This window comes from Corvus moneduloides, chromosome 5 (assembly GCF_009650955.1).
Source record: "Corvus moneduloides isolate bCorMon1 chromosome 5, bCorMon1.pri, whole genome shotgun sequence".
NCBI lineage: Eukaryota > Metazoa > Chordata > Aves > Passeriformes > Corvidae > Corvus > Corvus moneduloides.
Window position 1 is genome coordinate 2,152,682 of NC_045480.1, and position 26,775 is coordinate 2,179,456.

The window sequence follows — 26,775 nt, forward strand, 5'->3', positions numbered from 1 at the left end:
CGAGCCCACGCCCCGTCGTGGGGGGGGGGGGGGACGACAGCAACGGTAGAGGCTGGACGCGCCCATGAGTGAGCGGGGGGGCGTGAGGGGTGTGTGAGCAGGGGGCTGGAGTTGGACGAGCCCATTCCTGCCGGAGGGGTGACCATCCGCATCCCCTCTATGTTTACTCCCAGCTACCGGCAGCTGTCCAAGAATTCCCGGCCGCACTTCCTGCGAGACGACAGAAAAATTCGGGATGAATCCTGCGTGGGCAGAAAGGCAGGGAGCGGGGGGAGCGGTGCGGGTGTGCCACGTCGCTCCCCCCAGGGCCGAGTGGCGCGCGCGGCGCGGGGCGGGGCGGGGCGGGGCTCAGGGCCGCAGTGGCGGAGCCGCCCCGTCCCTCCGGCGCATCGCGGTCGCCATGGCGCTGTGCGGCCGCTCGGCGCTCCTCCCGCCGCCCCCGCGGCACCGGCCCCGGCCCCGAGCCCCGGGGCCCTTCGTCAGGTACCGGAGGGGACAGCGGGAAAGGCGAGGAGGGGGGTGACAGCGAGCGGCAGGGCTGCGCTGAGGGAAGCTGTGGGGTGGAGAGGGGGTATGGGGCGTGGGGGTATATTGGGGGGCGCGCTGAAGGGGGGAGGGATATGGAGGGTTTCGATGAAGTGAGGAGGGGTTTGTGTCCGAGAAGCTGAGGTTTTCACAGCTGTGGCGCTGATTATGAAGGAAATAGGGTTAAACGCCTGTTTGGGGGCGTTGGGGTGGAAGGGATGGGGACGCAGGGCTTTGGAGGCGCTGAGGTGCGCTGGGATAGAGGGGTTGGGGAGGAGTTGTAAGCGGTAGGATGCGGTGTTAAGGGGTTTGGTGGGGGAGAAAGTGGGGTGTTCACGGAGCTGACGGTGCTGATTGGGGATAAAATAGGGATTGACACCTAATTGAAGGCGTTGGGGTGGGAAGGATGGGGGTGTACGGCTTTGGGGGTGGGACAGAAACGATGGGGCATTATGGAGAGGATTTCTGGCGTGCCGGGGCACAGACTTGTGGGGGGTGTTGCGGTCGGATTTGGGGTCATTAAGGGGGTTTTGGGGGGCTGGAGCAGCGGGAGCAGCATGTGGGGGGCTGGGAACGGAAGGGAAAGGATTGATGGGGACAGGTAGATTTGGCAGGTGGCTGCCAGGAGGGAGGTGTTGGTTGCCCTGAGAGGACGGCAGACAGGGGCCTGATGTGACCTTGTGGATGTAGGGATTGGCAAAGCCGGAATCCTGCCGAAGGAGGATGTGTGGGAGGCTGCGATGGATGAGGAGCAGGAGGACATCAAGGGGGGCTTGGAGCAGGGCTGGTGTGCAGAGAATAGGCTTGGGGTCGTGTTTCTGTGCGGATAAGCCTGGGACTGATTTGGGAGGGGATAGGCACAGGCTGCCTTGGCAATAGGGAATAAAAAGACTTGTTGTCTCGGTTTTGAAAGACAGGTGTCTGCTAAGGAAGGCAGAGGCCCCCCTTGAAGTGGCAGATATAACCCCTTTTCCCTCCAAGTTATTATATTTTGAAATCAAGAGCCTTTAGGCGAAGATGTGGGAAATAGGAATAACAGTTCTTTACTATATATATATATATGTATATAACCAGTCAAACAAAACAACAACAACTATGGCAGTAACAGCAATCACAAACCCAGTGCCAGCCTTCTCGGCTGTCAGGCTATTTCCCCTCGGGTGCAGTTCCGCTCGCAGCCGGCAGGGGCGCTGGCGGCTCCCGGTGAGCAGGGCAGGTGCGATGGTTCCCCCGCGGCTGCAGGGGGCGCTCCGGAGCGAGCTCGGGACACACGCGGCACCGGTGCCCTGGGATCCCGGGAAGGGATGGAGCAAAGGCTTCACAAACCGCTGGGCAGTTGATCCCGGGCTCTCAGGAACAGCAGGCTGGAAACGGCAGGGACAAACGCAAATCCCGGGTGGCAGACGAGATGTATCCAGATGGGAAAAACCCACGGAGGCCCAGGCAGGCAGGGCGAGCAGGGCTACAGCGTAGCGAAAGCTCGAAGCAGCAGCGGAGCAGGGCAGCCACAGCTCGGTCTCCAGCAGGGCAGGGAAAGCGGCTTTTGGGGTCCCGGCGTTGTTTCCAGCAGGAAGAAAGAACGGCCAAAAAGAAAGAAGCAGCAGCTCCTTTCTCTGCAGTTTCTCTCTCCGGACGCTCAGAGCGAACTGAACTCACACCCAGGTGTAGACAAAGGAGTAGCCAGGTCCGCCCCACTCCCCTTTTGTCTTTCTTAAGTACAGCTATTTGTCCCCTAGCAACATGCATATGGGAGAAAATTCCTTTAACAGAGAAAAAAACAGACTAAACTAAAACCCCAACATTATCCACCCCGAATTTTTTCCCATACTAACATGTTACATGAAACTTAACTTTTTTAACCATATAAATCTATGCATTACCCAAATTATATACAAATATACATGCTGATACTGATACAAGTACAGAGCCATGGGTAGTTCACCCTAAAACAAGGTCCCCTTGAGGTAAGCATCGGGTCTCTCCATCCTTTTGCATCACCCACCAGGTGCAACCTGGTCCCTGAGCAAAAACAACCCCACGGATGGGTTTGTCTTTGCTCAAGGCAGACTTTACCCAAACAGTTTTTCCAAGCATACCTCTCATGTGCACCACTGGAACCTTATCCCCGTCTGTTGTTTGTAGGGGTTCAGATTGGGCAGGGCCTGCTCGGCTGGTGGAACCTCGAGTGTTAACTAACCAGGTGGCTCTTGCTAAATGCATCTCCCAGTTTTTGAAAGTCCCCCCACCCAGTGCCTTCAAGGTGGTTTTAAGCAGTCCATTACACCGCTCAACCTTCCCAGCTGCTGGTGCATGGTAAGGGATGTGGTACACCCACTCTATGCCATGTTCTCTAGCCCAGGTGTTTATAAGGCTGTTCTTGAAATGAGTCCCATTGTCAGACTCGATTCTCTCAGGGGTGCCATGCCTCCAAAGGACTTGCTTTTCCAGGCCCAGGATGGTGTTCCGGGCAGTAGCATGAGGCACAGGGTAGGTCTCCAGCCACCCAGTGGTGGCTTCTACCATTGTGAGCACATAGCGCTTGCCTTGGCGGGTTTGAGGCAGTGTGATGTAATCAATCTGCCAGGCCTCCCCATACTTGTATTTGGACCATCGCCCGCCATACCACAGAGGCTTCACCCGCTTGGCCTGCTTGATCGCAGCGCATGTCTCACAATCATGGATAACCTGGGAGATACTGTCCATGGTTAGATCCACCCCTCGGTCTCGTGCCCACTTATAGGTGGCATCTCTGCCCTGATGACCTGAGGCATCATGGGCCCATCGAGCTAGGAACAGTTCTCCTTTATGTTGCCAATCCAAGTCTATCTGGGACACCTCTATTTTCGCAGCCTGATCTACCTGTCTGTTGTTACGATGTTCTTCATTAGCCCGGCTCTTGGGGATGTGAGCATCTACATGACGGACCTTCACGGATAGCTTCTCTACCCGAGTGGCAATGTCTTTCCACTCTTCAGCAGCCCAGATTGGTTTTCCTCTGCGCTGCCAGTTTGCCTTATTCCACCTTTCCAGCCAACCCCACAGAGCATTGGCTACCATCCATGAATCAGTGTAGAGGTAGAGCTTTGGCCACTTCTCTCTTTCAGCTATGTCCAGAGCTAATTGGACAGCTTTGAGCTCAGCAAATTGGCTCGATCCACCTTCTCCTTCAGTAGCCTGTGCAACTTGTCGTGTGGGGCTCCATACAGCGGCTTTCCATTTCCGGCTAGCGCCTACAATTCGGCAGGAACCATCAGTGAAGAGGGCGTATTGTCTTTCACTCTCTGGTAGCTCGTTATATGGTGGGGCTTCTTCGGCACGTGTCACCTGCTCCTCTTCTTCTTCAGAAGATAACCCAAAAGTCTCACCTTCCGGCCAGTTCGTAATTATTTCCAAGATCCCAGGGCGACTTGGGTTTCCAATTCGGGCGCGCTGCGTGATGAGGGCAATCCATTTGCTCCAAGTAGCGTCGGTGGCGTGATGCGTGGAGGGAATCTTTCCTTTGAACATCCACCCCAGCACCGGTAGTCGGGGTGCCAGGAGGAGTTGTGCCTCTGTGCCGATTACTTCTGAGGCAGCCTGGACTCCTTCATAAGCTGCCAGGATTTCCTTCTCTGTGGGAGTGTAGTTGGCTTCAGATCCTCTGTAGCTTCGGCTCCAGAATCCCAGTGGTCGGCCCCGAGTCTCACCAGGCACCTTCTGCCAGAGGCTCCAGGACAGACCCTTGTTCCCGGCTGCAGAGTAGAGCACGTTCTTCACCTCTGGTCCTGTCCTGACTGGGCCAAGGGCTACGGCGTGAGCAATTTCCTGTTTGATCTGGGCGAAGGCCTGCTGCTGTTCAGGGCCCCAGTGGAAATCATTCTTCTTGCGGGTAACCAGGTAGAGAGGACTCACGATCTGGCTGTACTCGGGAATGTGCATCCTCCAGAAACCTATAGCACCTAGGAAAGCTTGTGTTTCCTTCTTGTTGGTCGGCGGAGACATTGCTGTGATCTTATTGATGACCTCAATGGGAATCTGACGTCGTCCATCTTGCCACTTTACTCCCAGGAACTGGATCTCTCGGGCAGGTCCCTTGACCTTGCTCTTCTTGATGGCAAAACCAGCTTGCAGGAGAATTTGAATTATTCTCTCTCCTTTCTCAAACACTTCGGTTGCGGTGTTCCCCCACACAATGATGTCATCAATGTACTGCAGATGTTCTGGAGCCTCACCCTTTTCTAGTGCAGTCTGGATCAGTCCATGACAGATGGTGGGACTGTGCTTCCACCCCTGGGGCAGTCGATTCCAGGTGTACTGCACGCCCCTCCAGGTGAAGGCAAACTGAGGCCTGCACTCTGCTGCCAGAGGAATGGAGAAAAATGCATTGGCAATGTCAATAGTGGCGTACCACTTTGCTGCTTTGGACTCCAGCTCGTACTGGAGCTCCAACATGTCTGGCACGGCAGCGCTCAACGGTGGAGTCACTTCATTCAAGGCACGATAGTCCACAGTCAATCTCCATTCCCCGTCAGACTTGCGCACAGGCCAGATGGGGCTGTTGAAGGGTGAGTGGGTCTTGCTGACCACCCCTTGACTCTCCAGCTCACGGATCATCTTGTGGATGGGGATCACAGCATCTCGATTTGTCCGATACTGCCGGCGGTGCACTGTCGAGGTGGCAATTGGCACTCGTTGCTCTTCCACTTTCAGGAGCCCAACTGCAGAAGGATTCTCAGATAGTCCAGGCAGGGTGTTCAATTGCCTAATGCCCTCTGCCTCCACAGCAGCAATCCCAAATGCCCACCTGAGTCCTTTTGGGTCTTTGTAGTAGCCATTCCGGAGGAAGTCTATGCCCAGAATACACGGGGCCTCTGGGCCGGTCACAATCGGATGCTTTTGCCACTCCTTCCCAGTCAGGCTCACCTCAGCTTCCAAAAGGGTCAACTGCTGTGATCCCCCGGTCACCCCAGCAATGGATACAGGTTCTGCCCCCACATGTCCCGATGGCATTAAAGTACACTGTGCTCCAGTATCAACCAATGCATCATATTTTTGTGGCTCTGATGTGCCAGGCCATCGGATCCACACCGTCCAGAAAACTCGGTTCTCCCGTGCCTCTTCCTGGCTAGAGGCAGGGCCCCTCTAGCCCTGGTTATCATTCTTTCCCTGGGCGTACATGCTCGAGGTACCTTCAAGGGGATCCGACATATCATCCTCCCTTCTGTAATGCCTGGCAGCTCGGTCACGGGAGGCTGAGGCTACTTTCACCTTAGCGGAACCCCCTCGGTTAGTGCCTCCCTCCTTGAGTTCACGCACCCGCGCTGCCAGGGCAGAGGTGGGTTTCCCATCCCACCTTCTCATGTCTTCCCCATGCTCACACAGGAAAAACCACAGCTCAGCTCGTGGGGTGTACCCTCTCTCTCTCGCAGGGGGACGACGGGCTCTGACTTGGGGGCCTGTGACTCGCACTGGTGCCACGCTGACCCTCCTCATCTCCTCCCTCATCTCCTCCCTCATCTCCTCCCTCATCTCCTTCATCTCCTCTTTGAGGTCCTGGACCACAGCAGAGACATGAGCTTTTAGCGGGCCATTGATCATGCTGTCATAATGCCTGAGCCTGTTGGCAACAGAGCCCACTGTTTCTCGGGTATTGTCAGCATCAATCGTTGCAATGAAGGTGGTGTATTGTGATGGCCCTAGCCTTGCCAGGTTCCACATCATCTGTCCTGTGCACCTGACCTTATCGGGGTCATTATCATGCTGTCCATCCTTCCCAAAGAGTACCTCTAATATTGCCACCTCTCTTAGCTGTTGGATCCCTTGCTCGAGTGTCTTCCACTGCATTCTATGATGATACTCCTGCATTCTTTCTTTGTGAATGAACCTTTCTCTCACACTCATTAAGAGCCGCTCCCAAAGAGAGAGAGGCCCTGGCTCCCTCACAAATATCTGGTCCACACCTGGGTCCTGGGTCAACGATCCCAGATACCTTGCCTCACCACTATCCAGTTGCACACTTGTGCCCATAAGGTCCCAAACCCGAAGCAGCCAGGTGGTATAAGGCTCACGCCCCCTTCGCACAATGTCGTTTCGCATAGCACGGAGACTGTCGTGCGACAGGGACTCAGTGATGACTTCTGGCTCTGGCTCTCCTGCTGGTTGTGAGGGCCCTGGTTGCCCATCATCATTGACTGGTCGTACTGATTTGGTCTTATACTTCCTCCTTTGCACAGGGGCGACTGCTGCTGGCTGTGGTTGTCCTTGTGGTTCAGCTGAAGCCTGGATGGTTGTAACATCCGTGGGTTCCACTGCTGCACCATCGGACTCACCCTCTTTGGGGCAGGGAGAGGGTTTTTCACTAGCTGAGGAGGTGTATTCCCTTAGCAATTGGCATATCTCCTGGCGCACCTGGCCCATCTCCTGGCACATCTCCTTGCGCACCTGGCCCATCTCCTGGCATATCCCCTGGCGCACCTGACCCATCTCTTGGCACATCTCCTGCATCCCTTTTGCCAGTACCCCCACCCAGTTTGGGTAGTCCATTTCTGAGGTGGACTGTTGGGCAGTATCAGTCTGTGGGGCGGGATCTCTAGTGTCTGGGGCTGTGGCAGGCTCTGGCTCTGGGGTAGGATCTCTAGTGTCTGGGGCCGTGTCAGGCTCTGGGGCAGGATCAGGCTCTGGGGTAGGAACTCTACTCTCTGGGGCCATGTCAGGTTCTGGGGCAGGATCAGGCTCTGGGGTAGGATCTCTAGTCTCTGGGGCTGGTGTCCGGGTAGATATCCAAGCCAATCTCAACTTATCCTTGAATGCTAAATAGAGTAGGCCTATCAGCAGCAGATGGTTAGTATTCAGAGGGAATTTAAACCCTTCGAAAATTGATGGGGTGGGCCCAAAGAACTGGTTGAGGGGTTGGGGGAAAACTTCCCCTGGTGTCATTTCCTCACAGAAGGTACCATTGTTAACATAACCCCAAAAACATGTGCTCAGTGTGTGATAGCTGTTTATCCATGTGCCCACATTCCGGAGGAAGTTAAAAACCCATGAATTCCTCACCTTCTCGACCCATAACGCAAGCTGGATAACAGCAATGGTAGCCTTAGTCAGAGGACCCATATTCAAGTAAGGAGCTGCAAAGGGGAAGAATATAGCCACGGCCACATGCCACCCGAACCAGGGTAAACTAGACCACATAGTGCTGCCTAACAAGGTTCCAATATCCAGCACACAAAATAAAGTTATCCAGGAACTGTTATTCCTTTTTCACCTCTATCTCTTAATGCCCTTAGGCCCCACGTTGGGCGCCAAGATCTGTCTCGGTTTTGAAAGACAGGTGTCTGCTAAGGAAGGCAGAGGCCCCCCTTGAAGTGGCAGATATAACCCCTTTTCCCTCCAAGTTATTATATTTTGAAATCAAGAGCCTTTAGGCGAAGATGTGGGAAATAGGAATAACAGTTCTTTACTATATATATATATATGTATATAACCAGTCAAACAAAACAACAACAACTATGGCAGTAACAGCAATCACAAACCCAGTGCCAGCCTTCTCGGCTGTCAGGCTATTTCCCCTCGGGTGCAGTTCCGCTCGCAGCCGGCAGGGGCGCTGGCGGCTCCCGGTGAGCAGGGCAGGTGCGATGGTTCCCCCGCGGCTGCAGGGGGCGCTCCGGAGCGAGCTCGGGACACACGCGGCACCGGTGCCCTGGGATCCCGGGAAGGGATGGAGCAAAGGCTTCACAAACCGCTGGGCAGTTGATCCCGGGCTCTCAGGAACAGCAGGCTGGAAACGGCAGGGACAAACGCAAATCCCGGGTGGCAGACGAGATGTATCCAGATGGGAAAAACCCACGGAGGCCCAGGCAGGCAGGGCGAGCAGGGCTACAGCGTAGCGAAAGCTCGAAGCAGCAGCGGAGCAGGGCAGCCACAGCTCGGTCTCCAGCAGGGCAGGGAAAGCGGCTTTTGGGGTCCCGGCGTTGTTTCCAGCAGGAAGAAAGAACGGCCAAAAAGAAAGAAGCAGCAGCTCCTTTCTCTGCAGTTTCTCTCTCCGGACGCTCAGAGCGAACTGAACTCACACCCAGGTGTAGACAAAGGAGTAGCCAGGTCCGCCCCACTCCCCTTTTGTCTTTCTTAAGTACAGCTATTTGTCCCCTAGCAACATGCATATGGGAGAAAATTCCTTTAACAGAGAAAAAAACAGACTAAACTAAAACCCCAACACTTGTGAAAGGTAGGAAAGGTGAATTAGGGTAGGGATGGCCGAGGTTTGGGAGGGGCTGAGGGATTATGAAGAGAAAGAAGACGTTGTATTTATGTGGGCACCTGCTGGGGGGCATGTGGATACAAAGGTAATGACATGTCCTGAGCTTCAGAAGTATGTGGGATAGGGCTTGACAGGAGCTGGGTCATGGGGACATCTGAGATGGTGGCATTGGCTCAGGTGTCAGCTCAGGTAGCCGTAGGTTGTCAGAGCTGTTTCCTTTTGGAGACTTACGGTGCACCCATATGTATGAGGCTGCAGCCCATTATCTGAAGGGTTTGAATAGAGGAAACAGCCTCAAGTTGTGCCAGGAGAGGTTTAGGTTGAATATTGGGTAACGTTTCTCTGCAGGAAGGATTGCCCAGCACTGGAACAGGCTGCCCAGGGCAGGGTGGGGTCGCCAGGTATTTAAAAGACATTTTTGTGGTGCTTAGGGACAAGAGGTTTAGTGGTGGCCTTGGCAGTGCTGGGGTAATGGTTCGACTCGATGGTCTTAGAGAGCTTTTCCAACTGAAATGATTCCATGATTCTGTTTTATGGTACCACAAAGGACAACCCAGGAACTGAAGTGCTTGATGCTTTCAATAGTTACAGCACAATACATGGAAGTATTCACCAGTGGGAAGCCAGATAATAAGGGAATAGGAATGTTGCACGTGAATTGCAGACAAACACTTGGCCAAGCTACCTGGGTCTGTGTTTGCTTTAGGTTTTCAAATAAAACACAAACAAACACCAAAACCAAATAGCTTTTTTTGTTTAGTACAAGGAGAGAACAAAGGCATTTTCACTTTTTGGATAATTTGTCAGTGAAATGAGGAATTCTGCAGTGAGAAAGAGAGAAATGGAGGTTGTTCTGCTTGCCTGAAACACGTGAATATGGCTGTTCTGTGCTGGTTGTGTTCCCTCTCTGCCTGCAGTTAGAAATCGAATTGATAATAAGACAGAATGAAAAGTGACCTTTTCAAATAATTTTTTCACTGAATAAATTTATCTTAATTGGTTAGAAAGAGCTTGTTACTTCTTTAGAGCTGTAAAGTATCTAAAAATTCATGATGGGTAATGAAATGTGAAGATGGTAAAAAAAAAAAATTCTGAAAGAGAAAATGGTTTCCACTCCAGCCTTCCTCTTCCTGAGTGATTTTTGTAATCTGAGACCCTATTTTAGAGTTGTCATGAGAACATTAAGAGTCTCTGAACATCTGCAAGCTTTTGAGCTCCACTGGGAGATGCAGCCAGCAACTGTAATTTGGTGCATTTGTAGGAGCCATGTCATCTGTTAATTTTTTTTTCCTCCTCAACATTCAGTCTTGTGCAGTTCTTTTTTATTTTTTATTGTCAGGCCAGATGGAGGCCAGTGTTTGCCATAAATTTCCCAGGCAGTCAGCAGATAGCAGGCAGTTAATAAAAATAACTTAAAACAAAACAATCCGTTACCCTCCCCCCCCCGCCCCCAAGTTCCCAAACAGGAATGGAAAAATTCTTCAGACTATATAAAGACTAGAGAAAGGGCCAGAGATAATTCTTGGAGTTCTTCCACATACTTCAGAGTTTTTGTCTGCCATGTGGCACCTTGAGCTTGGCGACCCTCGACATTGTAACAAGTAAAGAATAGGTTTGGAAACAGAAAGAAAAAAATCCCTTAAGAAAGAGAGGAGTGCTGCCCAAAAAAGGGGAAGTCTTTTTGGGAGGTGATGTCATCTTTCATGTGCCTGTGTTTAGTGGTGAATGAGTGTTTTCCTTGTGAATGCAGGCACTTCTGAACAAAATTTCTGTTAAGTGCTTGTTTTAAATATCTCCATCAGAAGATAAGTGCAGATTTGTTCTATTTCAGAGCGCTCTGCACCCGCCCAATCTGAATTACCTTTATGTAAAACAGAGTAAGCAAATCCTCATGATTCATTATCCATGTTGGTAACATAATACAGATGAGTTCTCACCATGTGTCCGTGTGGGGAAATGCAAAATGAGTCCTTGGGTTAATTTTTCTGTTGTCTCTTCCTCTGTGCTTAACATTCTCCTGCTCTAAACTGTTCTGTTGTTAATCACATCGTGGTTAAATATGTGGCTTTTTTTCCATGGATGGGGTATTTGGGAGCACGGGACCAAAGAGTTGTTGTGGTTTCCCAACCAATTTTTGTAGGGGACTTGTCTGTGATGAAAGATTGTCTGTGCCCATGTGTTCCTTATGTAATTATGCCGAGGTTCAGCATTTTGTAAGAGCACAGTTTCACTGGACTTTTTTTTTTTTTTAAGGAATGCACTGTATTTTAGCAATGCAAAGAGAGAGCTGATTTAACTTGCTGAAGTACAGGAGGAAAAAAAGAGTAATAACCCCCATTCCTTGAATATGGATGGTTTTCTGCCACGTTAGGGAAATAAGAATGCTTAGGGTCCGCTACAGTGAAAATTGAGGGATGTAGAACCATATGATTGGTGGAGAGGTAAAAGGGAAATTTGCCAAGGTAAGGAGCAGAGCTATGGCATTGACTCAGCTGCTCGTGGACCTTCAGGTGGAGTTCTCCCTTTGTGATCATCCAGCTTGAACTGAGGGCAGAGCATCTGATTTGGAGCTTTGTGGCCACGTGGCTACAGAGGTTGTGGCCCAGGAATGGGCCCTGAAGGTGAATTTAGTCTTGAGGCACTGTAGCTTAACTTCTGATTTCTGCTCCGGTGCCAGGCAGTGCCCTGTCCTTTTAATCAGAGCGAGCCATGGCAGAATAATCACCCTCGAGCAGAATAATCACCCTCAAGCTGCTGGTCTTTGCTGTTTCTTCAATTACTGTCATTTTCTCAGCTGATAATGTTTTCCGAGGGGGAATAGTTGGTGCCCTTCATAACCTGCTGCAGCTTAAGAAAGTGTAAATACACTCATGGTTTTTGTAGATCAGCCTGGTAAGGAGAGAGAACATCAAGGCTGAAGGTCTGACTGGTGTGTAAGTGATGGGCAACCCATCATTTGATAAAGATTTTCAACAAGTTTGTGATGTGCAAATGGCATCAGGCAGTTCCAGATGTCTAGTAAGGAGAGATTCAGGCTTGTTCCTGTGTGCTTTGAGGTCTCTGGATTACAGAATTGAATATTCCTGTCCACTTAAGGTCAAGAAGTAAGGAGTTTGGTCCTGAAAATGCACCCAGAGTCTTAGTGTATTTATCTATGTCCAGTTTTAATATTTACTTCTCACTGTTCCTAAAAAATGACTCTATCTCCTATTTATAGATCCCTATGCTTATTGCAGATTAATTTGGAAAATAGCTGGAAAATTGTCATATATGTTAAGGTGGGTGAATGTTGTCTTTTGCGAGTGCCAAGCAGTGAAAGAGTTATTTTGAAATCCATTAAATTCTGAGAGTCTTTAGCTTGGCCTGACTTCTGGTGTCTGTTTTCACAGCTACAGTGCGGTGGGGATAATGTCAGACTGTGGGAAATCCAGGGAAATCCTCGACTCTAAATACAAGCTGACAATGTTTCCGATAGAAATCGTGAGGTCAACAAAAGACCCCAGAAAACTAAACTTGATTTTTCGGGGAGTAAAGTGGAAACAGATGGTAATAACAGCAAGTTAATAAGACGTGAGATTTGGGGGGAAAAAACCCGTGATTTATCATTCTATTTTGTTTATTTATTTATGGCAAATCGGGCAGTTAATGTTGAAACCATTGTCTTAGGTAGACAGCGCGAATCTATTCAAGTTATTCCCTGCTCATGTGAGGATTCGCCCCAGCTTGCCAGGGATATCTCCGATTTTCCCCCTCGTTCCCTGCCATCCATCAAACCTCGGCCACGTGCGGTTTTTCAGAGCTGCCAAGCCTTTGTGGGGGAGGAGCGAAACATCTGCCAATATAAGGCGAAACACACTGAGCACAGCGAAATCCCAGCCTTTGTCAGCTGAATTGGGTGTTAAGCACAGCTGCAGCCCTGCTAGGCGTATGGTGAGCCCGGCTGTGGGAATCCACCGGGAATCGGGCAGGGATCAATGCTGATATTGGTGCTGCCTCGGTGCCGCTAGATTACCACGTCAAGAAAAGGCAGTTTGCACGCAGGCTAAATCCAGCCAGCGACCAGGGATGCGGGAGAAAAAGCACCGCATTGTGGGAAAACAAACGCAATCAAATGGAAATTCAAGCACCGCGTGGCTTTCTTGAGGAAATGTATTTGTTCTTTGTGATTGAGAAAAGCACAGTTGTTAATATTCTCTTTATTTGCCAACAGACATGCCTTGCAGCGCCGTGTCTGTTACCAAGCTGTGACAGGCTGGCTGTTGTAAAGCGAGGTACTTTGCATAATTAGTGTGAAGACGTGAACAGATGAGCACTAATTCTTAGAAGTTAATGATTGTCAATTATCTTCCCCTTTTTTTCTGGATCTAGTCCAAGATTATCGGAATATCAAGTACCTCAAGGTACAGTTCCTTAATTGGCCCAAGTAGACTTTATTGCCAGATGTCACCCCAAAACGTGGCTTTGCCTTTTGACCTGCCTTCATCAGCAGTCAGGTCAGCTTGCTGTGGTTTGAAAGCGTTGTTTTCTTTTTCATTCCTGGGCTGGAGGTTGTTTGGATCCATAAGCTGATCCGACCTGACACATGGCTTCAAGATCGTTAGTGCAGACACAAAGGCAGCGAGGAGGGCAAGACTGTCCCTTGCAGCGCCGGGAGATTTTATCCTGGCTTAAACTGACACAGAAACCCCATCTTCTGCTCAAAGGTGGTGCAAAAATTCCCTCTTGACCTGTTTCAACTTCTTACCCACTTCAGAAGGTTGTCTCATGGGATATGGGTGGATAAGTAGCTTCCAGCTCTTGTCTTGCCCAAATCTCATGGAAATCCAGCATTTTGGAGCTTCCTTGGGACTGTGTTTCCAAATATACCTAATGGTGATTTTTCAGCAGCAGGTTACTGTAGGTTTAGCTGTGGTTATGTAGATGGTGGATCCAGATCTTCCAGGGAAGCATCCCAAGGCTCACAGGTTTCAGTGGAGGTTGTTGTTTCCGTTTGAATTTGTGCTGCTGGGGTAAAATGAAAAGGAGTAAAAAAGTCAGTGCTTGTTTTGGAGACGGGAAAAGTCACGGATTTTTGTTCCCAGGACAGTCTCTTTGTTTTTGTCAGATGACTGTTTAATGTGAAATCCAAGAAAATGCCTTTATTTCCCCCCCTCTGACTTTATACACAGTTTAGCCTGTATTGTTTAGAACCATGTTGTAAGAATTCTAATTATTCTCTTCCCTGTTTCTGAATGGCATCTTTCTTCAGGCACACAAGTCTTCTGTGTTTAGTGTCAGCCTTTGAATGTAATGATTTATCCACACTTGAAATGACATTGAAAATTTTTCTGTGAAGGAGCTTTTTCAAAGAATTCTCTCTTAGAAACCACTTCTTAAATGAGGCAAGGAAAAATATTCTGCTAACGGTCTGTTTAATATTAAGAATGAAATAAATATCTTTATTGGTCATGCATGTTGCTGTGAAATAATGAACATATAATTTGCTCTGTGCTTTCATGTTTTATGTCAGGACACATAGCACTGACATGCAGATTTACTTGCCAGAAATGTCTTAGCAGCTTCATCTGAGAACTTTAAGTATTTTTAAGGGCTGTACCAAAGTTATAATTTATTTGAAAAATAATGGAAGTAATTCTAGGAGAGTAAAACTCCTAACCTGAAAACTTAAGGAAGGAAAAAAATACCCAACCTGCAAGAACTCTCCTCCCCCAATTCTTCTTCCTCTTTTCTACCCACCACTTGAACTGATGAGAAAGTACTTTCCCAGAACTCAAGAAGCTTAAATCCCATTTATTTTGCTTTTCTCTGCTCTGGTCTTCTTGCACAGACTCGTAACACTACTTCTTTTAAATGATAAATGTGTGTTAGTGGGTCACTCGTGTGGGAAGCCTTTGAAATTAAAATTTAACGATCTTAGGAACAGCTTACCTTGTTTCATATGGTAATGTTTTTTAATAAATGGAAAAATCTTTCCCCTTGAGTTTCCGTAATTGTTCTTTGTCAAATTGAGTTCTAACTACTCCATTCTTCTATAAGTGATCAGTATAGGGGGAAAATGATAGCAAAATCAAGCTATGTATTCCTGCTGTGTTTATAATGGACAAGAAGTTTTAAAAATGTTACACAGTCCTGAAAAACCTGTTTTTGGCTGGAGAATTACTTAAATTTGCCTTCAGAGTTGACCATGAGTAACAGAGGGATTATTGCATCTTGTTTCTGAGGAGCTGAAGGGAAATCTCTCTCTTGTGCCCTCAGCATTTTTTCTGTTGACTGTTTCTTTTCCTCACTCTGAGCAGAAATAGGAAGATGCATCCTCTGATAAGGAAAATGTTTGATTAAAAAGTCACTCTGGGAGCTGCTTGCTGAAGTCCTTGGACATGCTTTTTCTCCATTTTGTCCTTCAGATCCTCTCAGGAATCAAGGAAGCGATTCCTTTGCAGGCAGGTCAAGAGCATTTTGAGGAGGATTTCATTTATGGGCAGCTTTGTACAAAAAGTTGCTTCCACGTTCTTGTTTTTTTCACAGAGGCTCCAGCGATCCTGCAGCTGCTCCTCAAATAACTGTGGGCTTGTGCAACTTGTGCTGCTGTTTCCATACCAACAAATGAAACAAGTCCAATTTGTTTGTGCCCACAGTGAAAAGTCTGGGGATTTTTTTCCTGCTCTCTATCTCGTGATATGGGAAGTATGAAAAGATGAGCACTGCATAGCTTGTAATGAATCATCTCTCACCCGGCTGATCTGGGCTCCTGTTTAATGATGGGATGAAAATCTTCCAGAATAAGATACAAAATCTTAATTTTGTCTAGCTCTGAGATTCAGTTTTAGGTGAGGTTTGAAGGAATGAATAATTAGTAGTTGCTAAAGTGTGCAGCATAAAGGTCAATGTGGTTTTCATGAATTTCCTGGCATCACCCATGTAGGCAAACGTCTGATAGTACCTGATGAAGTGTCTTTGCTGTCACCAGTGGCTTTAATTTCCGTTTCCATATCTAAGACTGGGTCAAAATATCCATGCATCCATCCATCCATCCATCCATCCATCCATCCATCCATCCATTTATCCATGATCCAGCAGAGTATATAATATAAATTGGAAAGTGTCAGGTGAAAAGAATAATTGAGTGATTCAGAACTGAAACATGTGACTTAAAAATGGGAAAAATTAATTCTGGAGTGGTTTGCACTGACTTTGTGCTTCCCATGAAAACATCTCTAAATGAAGTGTTTTCTGTCCTTTATCATTGATGTTTGAATTTCACTTAGATTAGCCATAATGGAAACCTTTCATGTTCATTTTTTCAGAGAAAGTAGAGCACAATAATTGTAGTATTGCTGAAAAGACCGATTTGCTTTTTTACTTGGTTAAAGTAGTGCTGAAAATAGAAATATTTGACCTTACTTATTGTTTGTTTGAACTGATCATAAATTTAGCTCTGTTTGAGTGTTTCTGTGAGAGACATTTGTTTCCTGGCGCTGAACAGCTCATAGTTCTATAAACAAGTCTATAAACAAGAAATCCCATTCAGTAATATCAACAGTGAAATTTCTTGTCTTTAATCTGTATTTAAACAAACTCACAGAACGTTGCCTGGAAGCATAAATTATGTTGCTCTCTGTATGGCTGTTGTAGCTGAAAGATGCATATTGGGCAACTAAATTAAAATTTGTATAATAAACTATTCACTTTGATTATAAAAAATCTGGTTGTTGCAGATGGAATTTTTGCCTCGTTTAAAGACAAATATTGGACAGCTGAATTAAAACTTAATATAATAAACCATTCATTTCGTGTGTAAAAAATCTCAGCAAGACTTGGCATTGTTTCATTTCTCTTTAATGTTTGAATTGATGATCTTGGAGGTCTTTTCCAACCTTAATGATTCTCCTGATGATGCTGGAGGTGCTGAAACTCCTCTTTCCCAAACTCCTGTTGGGATATAGGTGCTCCTGTGGTCCCTTCTGATGTTGCTTTGCTTTTTGGTTCTTTGATAGAGAAGGGAATTGCTGCTGGCCTGGTGAGGGCAAACCTGAGCAGCAATTTTTGCCAGGTTGGAGATTAACAAAGCAGGTGGATAGAAGGGATAATTACAGGTTCCAGTCTTCTCACAATGCTGTGGACTTCATCTTTTAGTGGGCAAAAATCATCGGGAATGGTTTGATTTAAGGTCCATGTCTCAAGAAAAAATAGCCAAACTGAAGTGTGTCCATTTAGTTTATATAATAAAGAAAACAAAGCTGGGTCAGCTCGTCAGTCTCCCAAACTGACATTTCACAACAGCGACCTTGAGAACAAATTCTCTTTCTTTTGCAGCTGCAGCCGCCTCCGAAATATTCAGAGCATCCTGACACAGAGCAGCAAATCTCAACCTGATGGAATCCTCTGCATTTTAGGTTAGTGTTACATTTTTTTGTTCTCATTATCCTGATAAAGATACCACGAGTTTCAGAAAGAAGTCAGTCATCTCCTTCCTGCTTCAAGCCCCAGCCTTGTTTCTCAGGGAATGAACAGTTGATTGCTACACTTTCTTGTCCCTAAACAATTCCTCAGCCTATTTACTGATTTTGGGCAAAAAAGTTTAAAGAGTGGCATGAGAAACCTGGGAGGCAGGTAGGAGTTAAATGTTGGCACATAAACAGCATGTGGTTTCAGTGTTTTATTTCTTCTGGGATTGGGAGAAAAGGGCAGGAGGAAATAAAGGTGCATGTGCAAGTGTGCTCTAGAAAAACAACAGGGGTTTTGTACTGCTTTACTACCATTTCATTGACTCTTGTTTCATATTATATAATCGGTGTCAAGATATTAAAGGAAAAATCAGACATTATGATTGAAAACTTGAGTCCTTAGAGAAAAGGACTGAGGAGTGATTGTTTAAATAATATATTACAGTTAAAGAGAAGAAGTCTGATGTAGCCCTAAAAAAGCTCTGTGTAGGGAGTGATACAACAGTCTGATTTTTTAGGATTTTTAAATTCCATTTTTTAATGATGTAGCAAAAGAACTTAAAATTCATTTACTGGCCCACAAAGTAAAATTGATAAATATATATATAACCTCATTCTCTTGGAGTCAATGCAAGCTGTACAACATGACTCTTGATACACTACATTCTCTGGGGTAAGAGGTTAAATCTCTGGCTAAGTAGTAACTGTACAGCCAAAAGGTCTGTGAGGTCACTGTGTCAGCCTTCCAGTGAAACTTAATCATACAGGATAAACTCCTTGGGTTTTGTCTTTGCTGCTAATTTAATTTCATAAAACATTACAAGTTGTGCCATCTCACTGATGACACTGCAGTATTTAATTATTGTTAACTCTGAGACTGCAGAAAGTCCCAGGTAAAGAACAGTCACTGAGAGCATGGCCCCAGCTTTAAGGAAAGCAAAGGAATTGCTTTGTGTAATTCTCAGTGTCATGTGGAGGATTTAATTCTGTTCATGAGACCATACCTCTTAGTAAATAAGCACTTGTGGTATGGAAATATAGGAGGTGCGTTTTGTTGGGAGTCTTGTGCTTTGCACTGATCTCTCAGCACCCACAATGGGGCTCTTGTCTGCTCTGACCTGGCTCCTGTAGCCTGCAGAATTTCTGGCATAACTTCCATTAAACAGGCATGTCACTGTTATAAATGCATTAAATCTGTCATCAAATACAAGCTTCAGATGACAAAAAACATGTAGTTTTACATCCTGAGTCCTGTTGACTTGTGTGGAAAGTGGATACTCATAACTCTGCTTTTTTACAGTCAGTGCATGTTCTGTTTCACTTGGCTGCTTTTAATGGCCTGGAGTAAATGCAGTTGCCTCACCTCAACTTCAGTTTCATACTGGCCTGTGAGATAAAAACTATGAACATAAACTTCCAGAGCTTTGTTTCAAGTTCATTAATATTTGTACTGAAATTAAACCCAGCATTGTGATATCCCAAAGAGAGATGAGAACTGACCCACTGTTGATACAAGTATTTAAATGTAGTTCCAGCTGATTTTTAAAAAAGAGTCCCCTGATCTGAGTTTGAAGTGGTTGCATGGTAACATTCCTGCATTTTCTGCTGGGGAGAAAAAGCCTCACAACTGACAGGAAAAAGGAATTTGGAGGTTGGCCTGTCAGATGTCTTTAAAAAGCTGTGATGTCTCAGCTGGAGTGTGTTGCTGTTAAGGCTGGTCTACTTAAATTATACTGTAAACTAATGTTTATGATAGTGGTGTTTCTTGCAGCTTTCAGCAGAGATTTTCAGCTCGTGGTTCAGTTGCTCTGATTTCTAGAGATGTGCATTTACTGTTAGCAGGGTGTGTCTGTACCTGACTGTAGTTGTACCTGCTCTGATTGTGGATCAAACTGTTTCACTATTCAGCACAGTTTGAGCTGAATTTTTGCAAACATTGATACTTATTTTTTATTCTCCTCGAAGAGTGTGGGGATACTTTTAAGGCTGTTCCAGTAAATCTTTATTTTACCTTGGTTTAGTTCACACGTTGCTACTTCTGTAGATTATTTTTTCTCTATTATATCCATCCTACACAGAGCTCTTCCTGCTGGGGTTTCTCCCACATTCTAAGAACATTTAGTACATTGCACTGACAGTGCATCACATTCCCTTTCCAAACAGAGACTATTTTAAGGATTATTCTGCCAGCAGTTCCACAATTGTGTGTTGGTTTTGGGCCAATGTCTAAAGGTGATGTGTCCATTGCCTCCAGCCTCACCTCCCTGCTCCCTCCGTGATGTCCCCACGTGCATTTTGCATCGGTGCTGGTGGTGTTCGGTATCTTGCACCCACTTCATCTTACCGAGCAGACAGATTTTTCCCCCTGGATTTGGCCAGGATGTTTTCTGCCAATTTAGCAAACTGAATGGGCTCGCTGAGGGGCAGCTGAGCCCTGGCTGCAGGAGCAGGAGCAGGAACGGCTCCTCGGGGCTCAGACTGAGTCATTGTCTGCCCACACCCTGGCGATGAGTTGGGAACAGGCGGGGGAGTTACCAAACTCCAAGCTCAGCTGGAGACAGGCGTCGGGGTTTCCTAATTAATGGCCTTGCCCATTGTTCTGGGGAGGACTCCTGATATGCTCTCGGGGGTATCTTATCTTGGTCATTGTTTCATTTCCTGTTTGTTTTCTGCTAACTATATCTGTTCCTTTAACTCCATAAGTTTCTTTAGAATAGCACTAAAGCCTCTGTGTGAAAGCTTCTGTCTGGATGAGATACTTGAAAGACCCAAGCAGACCACAAATCCCAAATATGCTGCAGAGTTCATGGTTTTCTGTTAAACTAATGCCTTCCCTGCATGCCTGTCAGTGCTCTGAAAGCAGTAAATTCACCCACATCCTCTGTTACAAGAGTTAAATTTGTCAGCTGTCCCCCCTTAACATCTTTTTGTTTTCTCTTCCCCTCCTTCTGTCATTAACTGAAAAAGCAGGGGTTTGGTGTTTGGCTTGGAAGATCTTCCCTGCTTGAAGCTGGTGCACCCAGATAAAATCTCAAACTCTTCAAGTGAGGGTGACATCATAACTGGGTTTTTTTTGTTTTTTTTTTTTTTTTAATGAGGGCAGGTTCTCATTTTTCTTCTGATCTTCCAGAAATTACAATCACAGGATCATAGAATGGTTTAGATTGGAAGGGACCTTAAAGATTATGTAGTTCCAACTCTGTCCCATGGGCAGGGATACCTTGCACTATCCCAGTTTGCTCTAAGGTCTGTCCAGCCTGGCCTTAGACACTTCCAGGGATGGGGCAGCCACAGCTTCTGTGGGCCTCCCCACCCTCACAGGGAGCAATTCCTTCCCAGTATTCCATCTAACCCTGCCCTCTGGTACTGGGAAGTCATTCCCCCTTGTCCTGTCACTTCATGCTCTTGTCCCAAGTCCCCCTCCAGCTCTGCTGGAGCCCCTTTAGCCACTGGGAGGGTCTCTGAGATCTTTCTGGAGCCTCTTCCCCAGGCTGAACACCCCCAGCTCTCCCAGCCTGTGTGTGCCAGATTATTGCTCCTCTGACAGCCGTCAGAAGGTGCCTCAGTTGGGGAAGTAATCAGTAAAACAGATTATCTTCAGGACATTGTGTGTGCTCACTTTCCAAGGTTGCAGCTGATTCCAAGGAGACGGATTACATTTAAATAGAGTTCCCTAAAACAATGGGACAATTTCTTCCTGAAAGAAGGGAGTCTCCACTTGTTTGTAACTAAAATCCCACCTAGACACAAGGGCTTTGGCAGCAATAATTGGATGTTGAGTCCCAGTAAATTCTGGATTGGTGTGCCTGCTTTCATGGGGCTGAAAATGTAAATAAAATAGAGGGACACATGTGAATGAGAGGTCAGAAACAGCAGGAGAATGAGGATTCAAAGATTATGGAAGGAAAGACTTTTTGAGGGCTGAGAAAGCTGGGACAGATGTGAGGCAGCTTCTCCATTTCCCAACACAGTCAAGGAATCACAGAACGTTTTGGGTTGGAAGGGACGTTAAAGATCATCTCAGTCCACCCCCTGCTATGGGCAGGGACACCTTCCACTATCCCAGGTTGCTCCAAGCCCCGTCCAACCTGGCCTTGGGCACTTCCAGGGATGGTGAGTCCCAAACCTCTCAGGGTACGTCCAAGGAGTGCAGTGGTGCGATGTGTGGATTTGAAGGAATTGAATTTGTCTGTTCCATGGTTTTACACCAAATATCAGATACTCTGGAATACCTGTGAGCTACCCAAAGCTACTGAATGAACAAGGAGTTTATTAAGATGTGTGATTCAGTAGCTGGATGCAGACACAGCATCTGGTTAGCTCTTTAAAGCTGAAACATAACATGAAAAAGGAGCGTAAGTAGAAGAACCTGAGGTTTGTTCCAATTTTTGCCAAGTTCAGGTGACTCTTGACTGGTTTGGTTTCCAATTTAAGTCCTGAGACTCAGATGTCCAGGCCATGTTATTACATTATCGAAGTCCTGATCTCTCCTTTAGCAGTGGTAACAAATCCTAATTTCTTGGCAGCCGTTCCACTGTATCCTAATGTAACAAATTTTAATTTGTTGGCAGCCATTCCACTGAATCCTAATAAAACTTCGTAGGAAAACTTGCCATTAGAGGAATTTTTTGGCAGTCACAACTGGTGACCTCTGTGAAATGTGGATGGCAAGGATGCTACTTAATGTGCAGTTTTACTTGTTTGAGAAAACTGGATTTATTACAGTAGAATTATGAATTATGACTGTGACTGTCATCCAGAGAGATGAAAATACTTTCTAAATCTGTGACCTCATTCCTTTCTTCTTGTATTTATCTTCTGCCTCCAGATATGCTCCAGATCTTCAGTTGTTTTCATTTAATTTTCCCAAGGACCAAGAAAGGTTTCCTTGGAAACTCTTTGTGCCCCATATGTTTTGTCAGAACATCTTTTCACAGTTTGTCAGAAGTCTGCACTGGCTCTCTGGTGACTCAGGGATTGCACTGTAACACTGATAAGATAATGTTTAATCATGTATTCTAAAGCAGGAGATTTGGGTCACGGGATTAGTTTGTTAGGAAGCTTCAATCAAGAACATATTAATTAGAATGCATCCTGCATCCAGACAGATGTGTGAATTACTAGACAAAATGGAATTTTTGATGCAGAGCACTGCAAAAACCAAGACATTTAAATTTTTGAAGGAATACTTGTGGATTTAGGTTGAAATTGGGATGTCAGCATGTGGCAGCGATCTTGCAAAAACTCCTTTTTCCCTATCCTGTTCTCCTAGTGTGTTCAACTGGGGAGTTGATTTCATACTCCTGCTTTAAAATTTAATAAATTGGGGAAGAAAACAAACTTTTCAGGTGTACAGTGTTAGGACACACAACAATTCCCCTGTGGTTTTGCTTTTGCAGGGATAGACAGTCGATACAATGAAGGGTGCAGGGAGCTGGCAAATTATCTGCTCTTTGGTTTGTACAACCAGAACAACAATGACTTCGAAAGGACAGGCTTTCCTGAGGAAGTTCTGGATGGTGAGTAATGTTCTCAGCATGTTTTACCTGTTCTGGATGGAAGATGAGCAGAAAAAGGGACACACGCACACACAAAAGGTCATTAAATCTCAAGTTGTCTATCTGTGCCTGAAAATATCTTCTTAGAAACACTGCTGAAGAACTCATTCTTTAAATGATTAAAGAATATATTTCATATGTTTTATGCTCCACAAGTTAACCTCAAATGTTGTAAACTTACACAATTCCAGCCCATTAGTTCAGTCGATGTGTGTATGTACATGTTATTAATCATTGTGTGATCCCACCTCTGTGGTTCTAAAGTACTTGAGCTCTTTTTCACTTCAGCACATTCACTCCCCTTTGTCATATTTGGAAGGTGGCCAATCACTGTGATCACAGCTTATTATTCCCTTATTTGCATGAAACTTTTGGATATCTCCCCCGCAGGCTGTGGTGGTGTTAGTTTTTAGTTGGAGCAGCTCTGATGTAATGTCAGGCAAGAGCAGCTGGAGTTTAGACTTCTGGAAGTGCTCTGGGAGGACTCATCCTGACCCTCTTGGCTGAACAAAGGACAGGCTGATGCAAGTTCTGTGCAAGACTTGGGAATGACCCCACAGTTGTCTGGAACAGTAACAAGTGCTCTTGTACTTGGAGCTGCATGTGGCTGCCAACTGTTTCTTTTTCTTGTTTAAAAGAAATAAGGAATTCCACTGCATTCAGATAGTTGAACAATTTTCCTTTTTAATGAGGTACATGATAGAAAAAATGTTTTCTGTTCAGTTTCTTTTGTGTGTGGAGTCCTGATGCTGGAATATTTGTTCTGCTTGTTGCAGATATAATCATATTAATAAAACCTGACAGTGTTCATCTGTACTGCAACCCTGTGAATTACAATCATCTTTTGCCCTATGTGGCACATTGGAGGAACTTGCATTTCCACTGTCTGACTGAAAATGAGGTAAGTGAAAAATGAATGCAGTCAAGATTTGTTAATGAACTTGTTAATGAACTGATCCTTGAAATGAAACTTCCAGAAGCCTTTTTTCCCTTTCATCCTCAGCAGGGGAGTGATCTGTGTGTATATGTGGGTATTAATCATTTGCTAAAGTGTGCAAGAAGAATATATTGTCAATACTTCTATTTGTTGGAGCGTGAAGACAAATTGCTCCTCTCTCCCAGTAATTGCTTTTGTTTTGAAATGAGTCAGTGATCTTCTAATGAGGGAAAAAACGTGGGTTGTGAGAAATGCAAAATCTGAATCAAATATCCCAGTCAACAGTGAGATTTCCAACAACAGCCTTGTTTGCTGCCAAAGCAGTGTTTGCATTGGTTGCCAGTAGTTTTAGAATATTAGAAAAGATGGGCTTAGTAAGTAATTTAAAATCAAGAATCTTCATTATGTATTTTCATGTTAACTACGAAATCTTTCTTTCAAGAACTATTAACCTCATTTCCACTACATCCCGTGACTGATGTGAGTTTCATCTTGAATTTAAAGGTCAAAGTATTCTAGAAAAACTCAATTTATTGTTGTGAAGTATTTTTAGAGGAGTAAAAATTGAAAATACCCTTTGGGTATAGAATAAGGACCTTTTCATTCCAGTTGAGACTGGAAATGCTTCTTCCTATATTGAGTTCTGTGTAGTTCCTTTTCTAAGTTAGAATTATACAGAATTCTGCAGGGAGTGGGTTTAAGCCTGTGATGTTGGTGGGTGAAGCCAGTGGAGAAATGAATGGGAAAGTCAGGGAGAGAAACCTTTTGTTCTGTTGAGTTTCCAGCCTGAAAGTGATGGGGTTTATAATAGACTGATTGTGTAAAATTTTATGTGGCGGGTTAATAGCTTAGATCACAGAATTAGGAAATAATTCAGGTTACAAGGGACTTCTGGAGATCGTCTTGTCCAACCTCCTGCTTCAGTGGTGAGATCAGATCAGGTTGCTCAAGGTCTTTTTGCATCTGGATGCAGAAAGCATCCAAAGATGATGACTGCAGAACCTCTGTTGGCTGTCTACTCCATTTCCCCACTGTCCTCCTCTTGAAAAAGTATTTCCTTTTGTCAAACCCAAGCTTTTCTTGTTTTAAATCATGCCTTTTGTCATGACCACTGTGGAGAACCTGGCTTCACCGTCTCAGTAATATTTTGGTGGGTCTGAGGTGCACACATTGAGCAAGCCTGGATCTCTCCTTCTGGGGCAAGTGATCCATCCCTCTGATTGTGGTGGCTCTCCACTGAACTTGCTCCACTTTATAAATACCTTGTCCATGGGTCCCAAAACTTGTTGTGGATACAGTTCCAGGAGTGCAGCAGAGAGGGATAATTTTTGTTAGGATAAAACAGCTGAGCTCCAGGTTACAACATGCCCTATCAAAACCTAAAGCCTGGCTTCACAAGGCTTTTCTGTTGCCAAAATCCCTGCTGAAAGGGCAAATCTGATGCTGGGAAAACACATGCACTTTGGAATCAGGAACAGAGTAGTTCTTACCACACAGTTGCCAGTGCAACTGCAGTCTCAGCTCTTGTATTTTAAGCTTCATCTGCTTAGGGGCTTTGATATGATTTATCGTGGTAAGTAGGAACCTTAATCACACAGTGTTGGCTTGAAATAATGATGTAACTGGCAAGGTAAGCCGTGTGCCTTGTTCTTTATGAAAACGAGGGGAAAGGTTTGGTTTTTTTAAGGTGAAGATACAGTTTTACTTAATTGCTGCTTGATGTGAATGAGCTGAGCACTTCCAGTCCCATTCCCAATGTATAAGAATTGCCCGTTTCCTAGATTACTGCTGAAAGACAAACAAAACGTTGCTGTGTCAGGCTTTAAGTGTATCCTGTTTACAGGAGAATTGCCTGCAGTGGCTTTTAAGTACTTTTTTTAGTGATAGAAATAACTTCCTAAAAATGAAACCAAAAAAGTGCAAGAATTTTAGAAATAAATAAAACAGTGCTGTACCTGGCTCTGGCAAAACCTAGAGCTCCTCCTTCCTTTTTTCCCTTCCTACTTGCTTTAACTAGACCACAGGAATTTAAGTGAATATCCTAGTTACTGGAAAAAAAAACCCAATTTTTTTTTAGGAAATGCCCTTGTTTTAAGTGGCCAAATAGGATAAAATACTGAAATTTGATGTAGTAAAGTTGAAGTGGCTGTATTTATTCCTGCAACAGCAGATTGTGAGCAAGCCTTTAGCACCCTGCCAAAACCCAAGTTTCTTATTCCAATGACATTTTTAAGTCCTGAGAAACTGGCAGTTGTTTGGGGCTTGGCTTTGAACTGCAACTTTGATCTGGCTTCCTGGGACTGAAGAAGGAACACGCCACAGAGGAGCTGGGGCTGCATCTTAAATTCAGGCTTGGCTTAAAAGAACTTGTTCTCAAAATAAATGTGTTGGGTGTACCCTGAAGCTCACAAAAAGTTCATAATCATATAATTTGCCTTGATGAGAAGCTCAGACCACTGCACATAAAAATAAAATAGGCAAAACACCTCTGCCTTCTGATCTTGCTCCAGAAAACAAGTGGCTCTTGAAGAAGCCAGCAGGGCTCGACCTGTTGGTTCCAGACTTGCTGCTAAACTGAGCCTTTTCACGTCAAAGTCAGTGTGTTTTCAGGTTTGTGTGCTGTTATAAAAATGATTTGAGTGTGGTTTGTCTCTTCAGTCTGGTTTTGATGCTTTTCTGAGTTAGGATATTTGCTCTTCAGTCTGCTGAAGTCCCCAGTTCAGACAGTGTTACATGAGGGTTTCTCTTCTTCTTGCCTCCTCCTTTTCCTGCAGTTCACCTCTCCCTCAGACCAAAACTGGTTCTCATTGCCTAATCTGTGACCTGAGGCTTGTTCTGTCATTGATTTTCCTTGCTTAGTGTTGTTTAGCTGGTAAAACAGTATCTTATTTCAGTTTTTCTTCCCTCAATGGCATGTTTTTCATGGCACATCAGTTGGTCTCCTCAAAGTAACTTTTATCTTTCAAATCTAGATGTTAAAAGACTTCACTGAAAGCTGAAAATAAAGTTTATAATTATGCCTTCATCTGTCATGATTAAAAGCCTTGCTCTGAAGTTGGATTTTTTTTCCAATTT

General features: G+C 45.6%; 1 protein-coding gene across 1 annotated transcript in view; it reads left to right on the top strand.

The window, feature by feature from the left end:
* The first annotated feature begins 374 nt into the window (after positions 1-374).
* Positions 375-26,775, top strand: part of C5H20orf194 (chromosome 5 C20orf194 homolog) — a 74,770-nt gene continuing 48,369 nt past the window's right edge. Inside the window, exons 1-4 of the mRNA XM_032110536.1 lie at positions 375-483; positions 17,075-17,154; positions 22,605-22,724; positions 23,540-23,664. Of these exons, the coding sequence (XP_031966427.1) occupies positions 401-483; positions 17,075-17,154; positions 22,605-22,724; positions 23,540-23,664 (408 nt within the window). The 5' untranslated portion in view covers positions 375-400. The remainder of the gene's footprint in view (positions 484-17,074; positions 17,155-22,604; positions 22,725-23,539; positions 23,665-26,775) is intronic.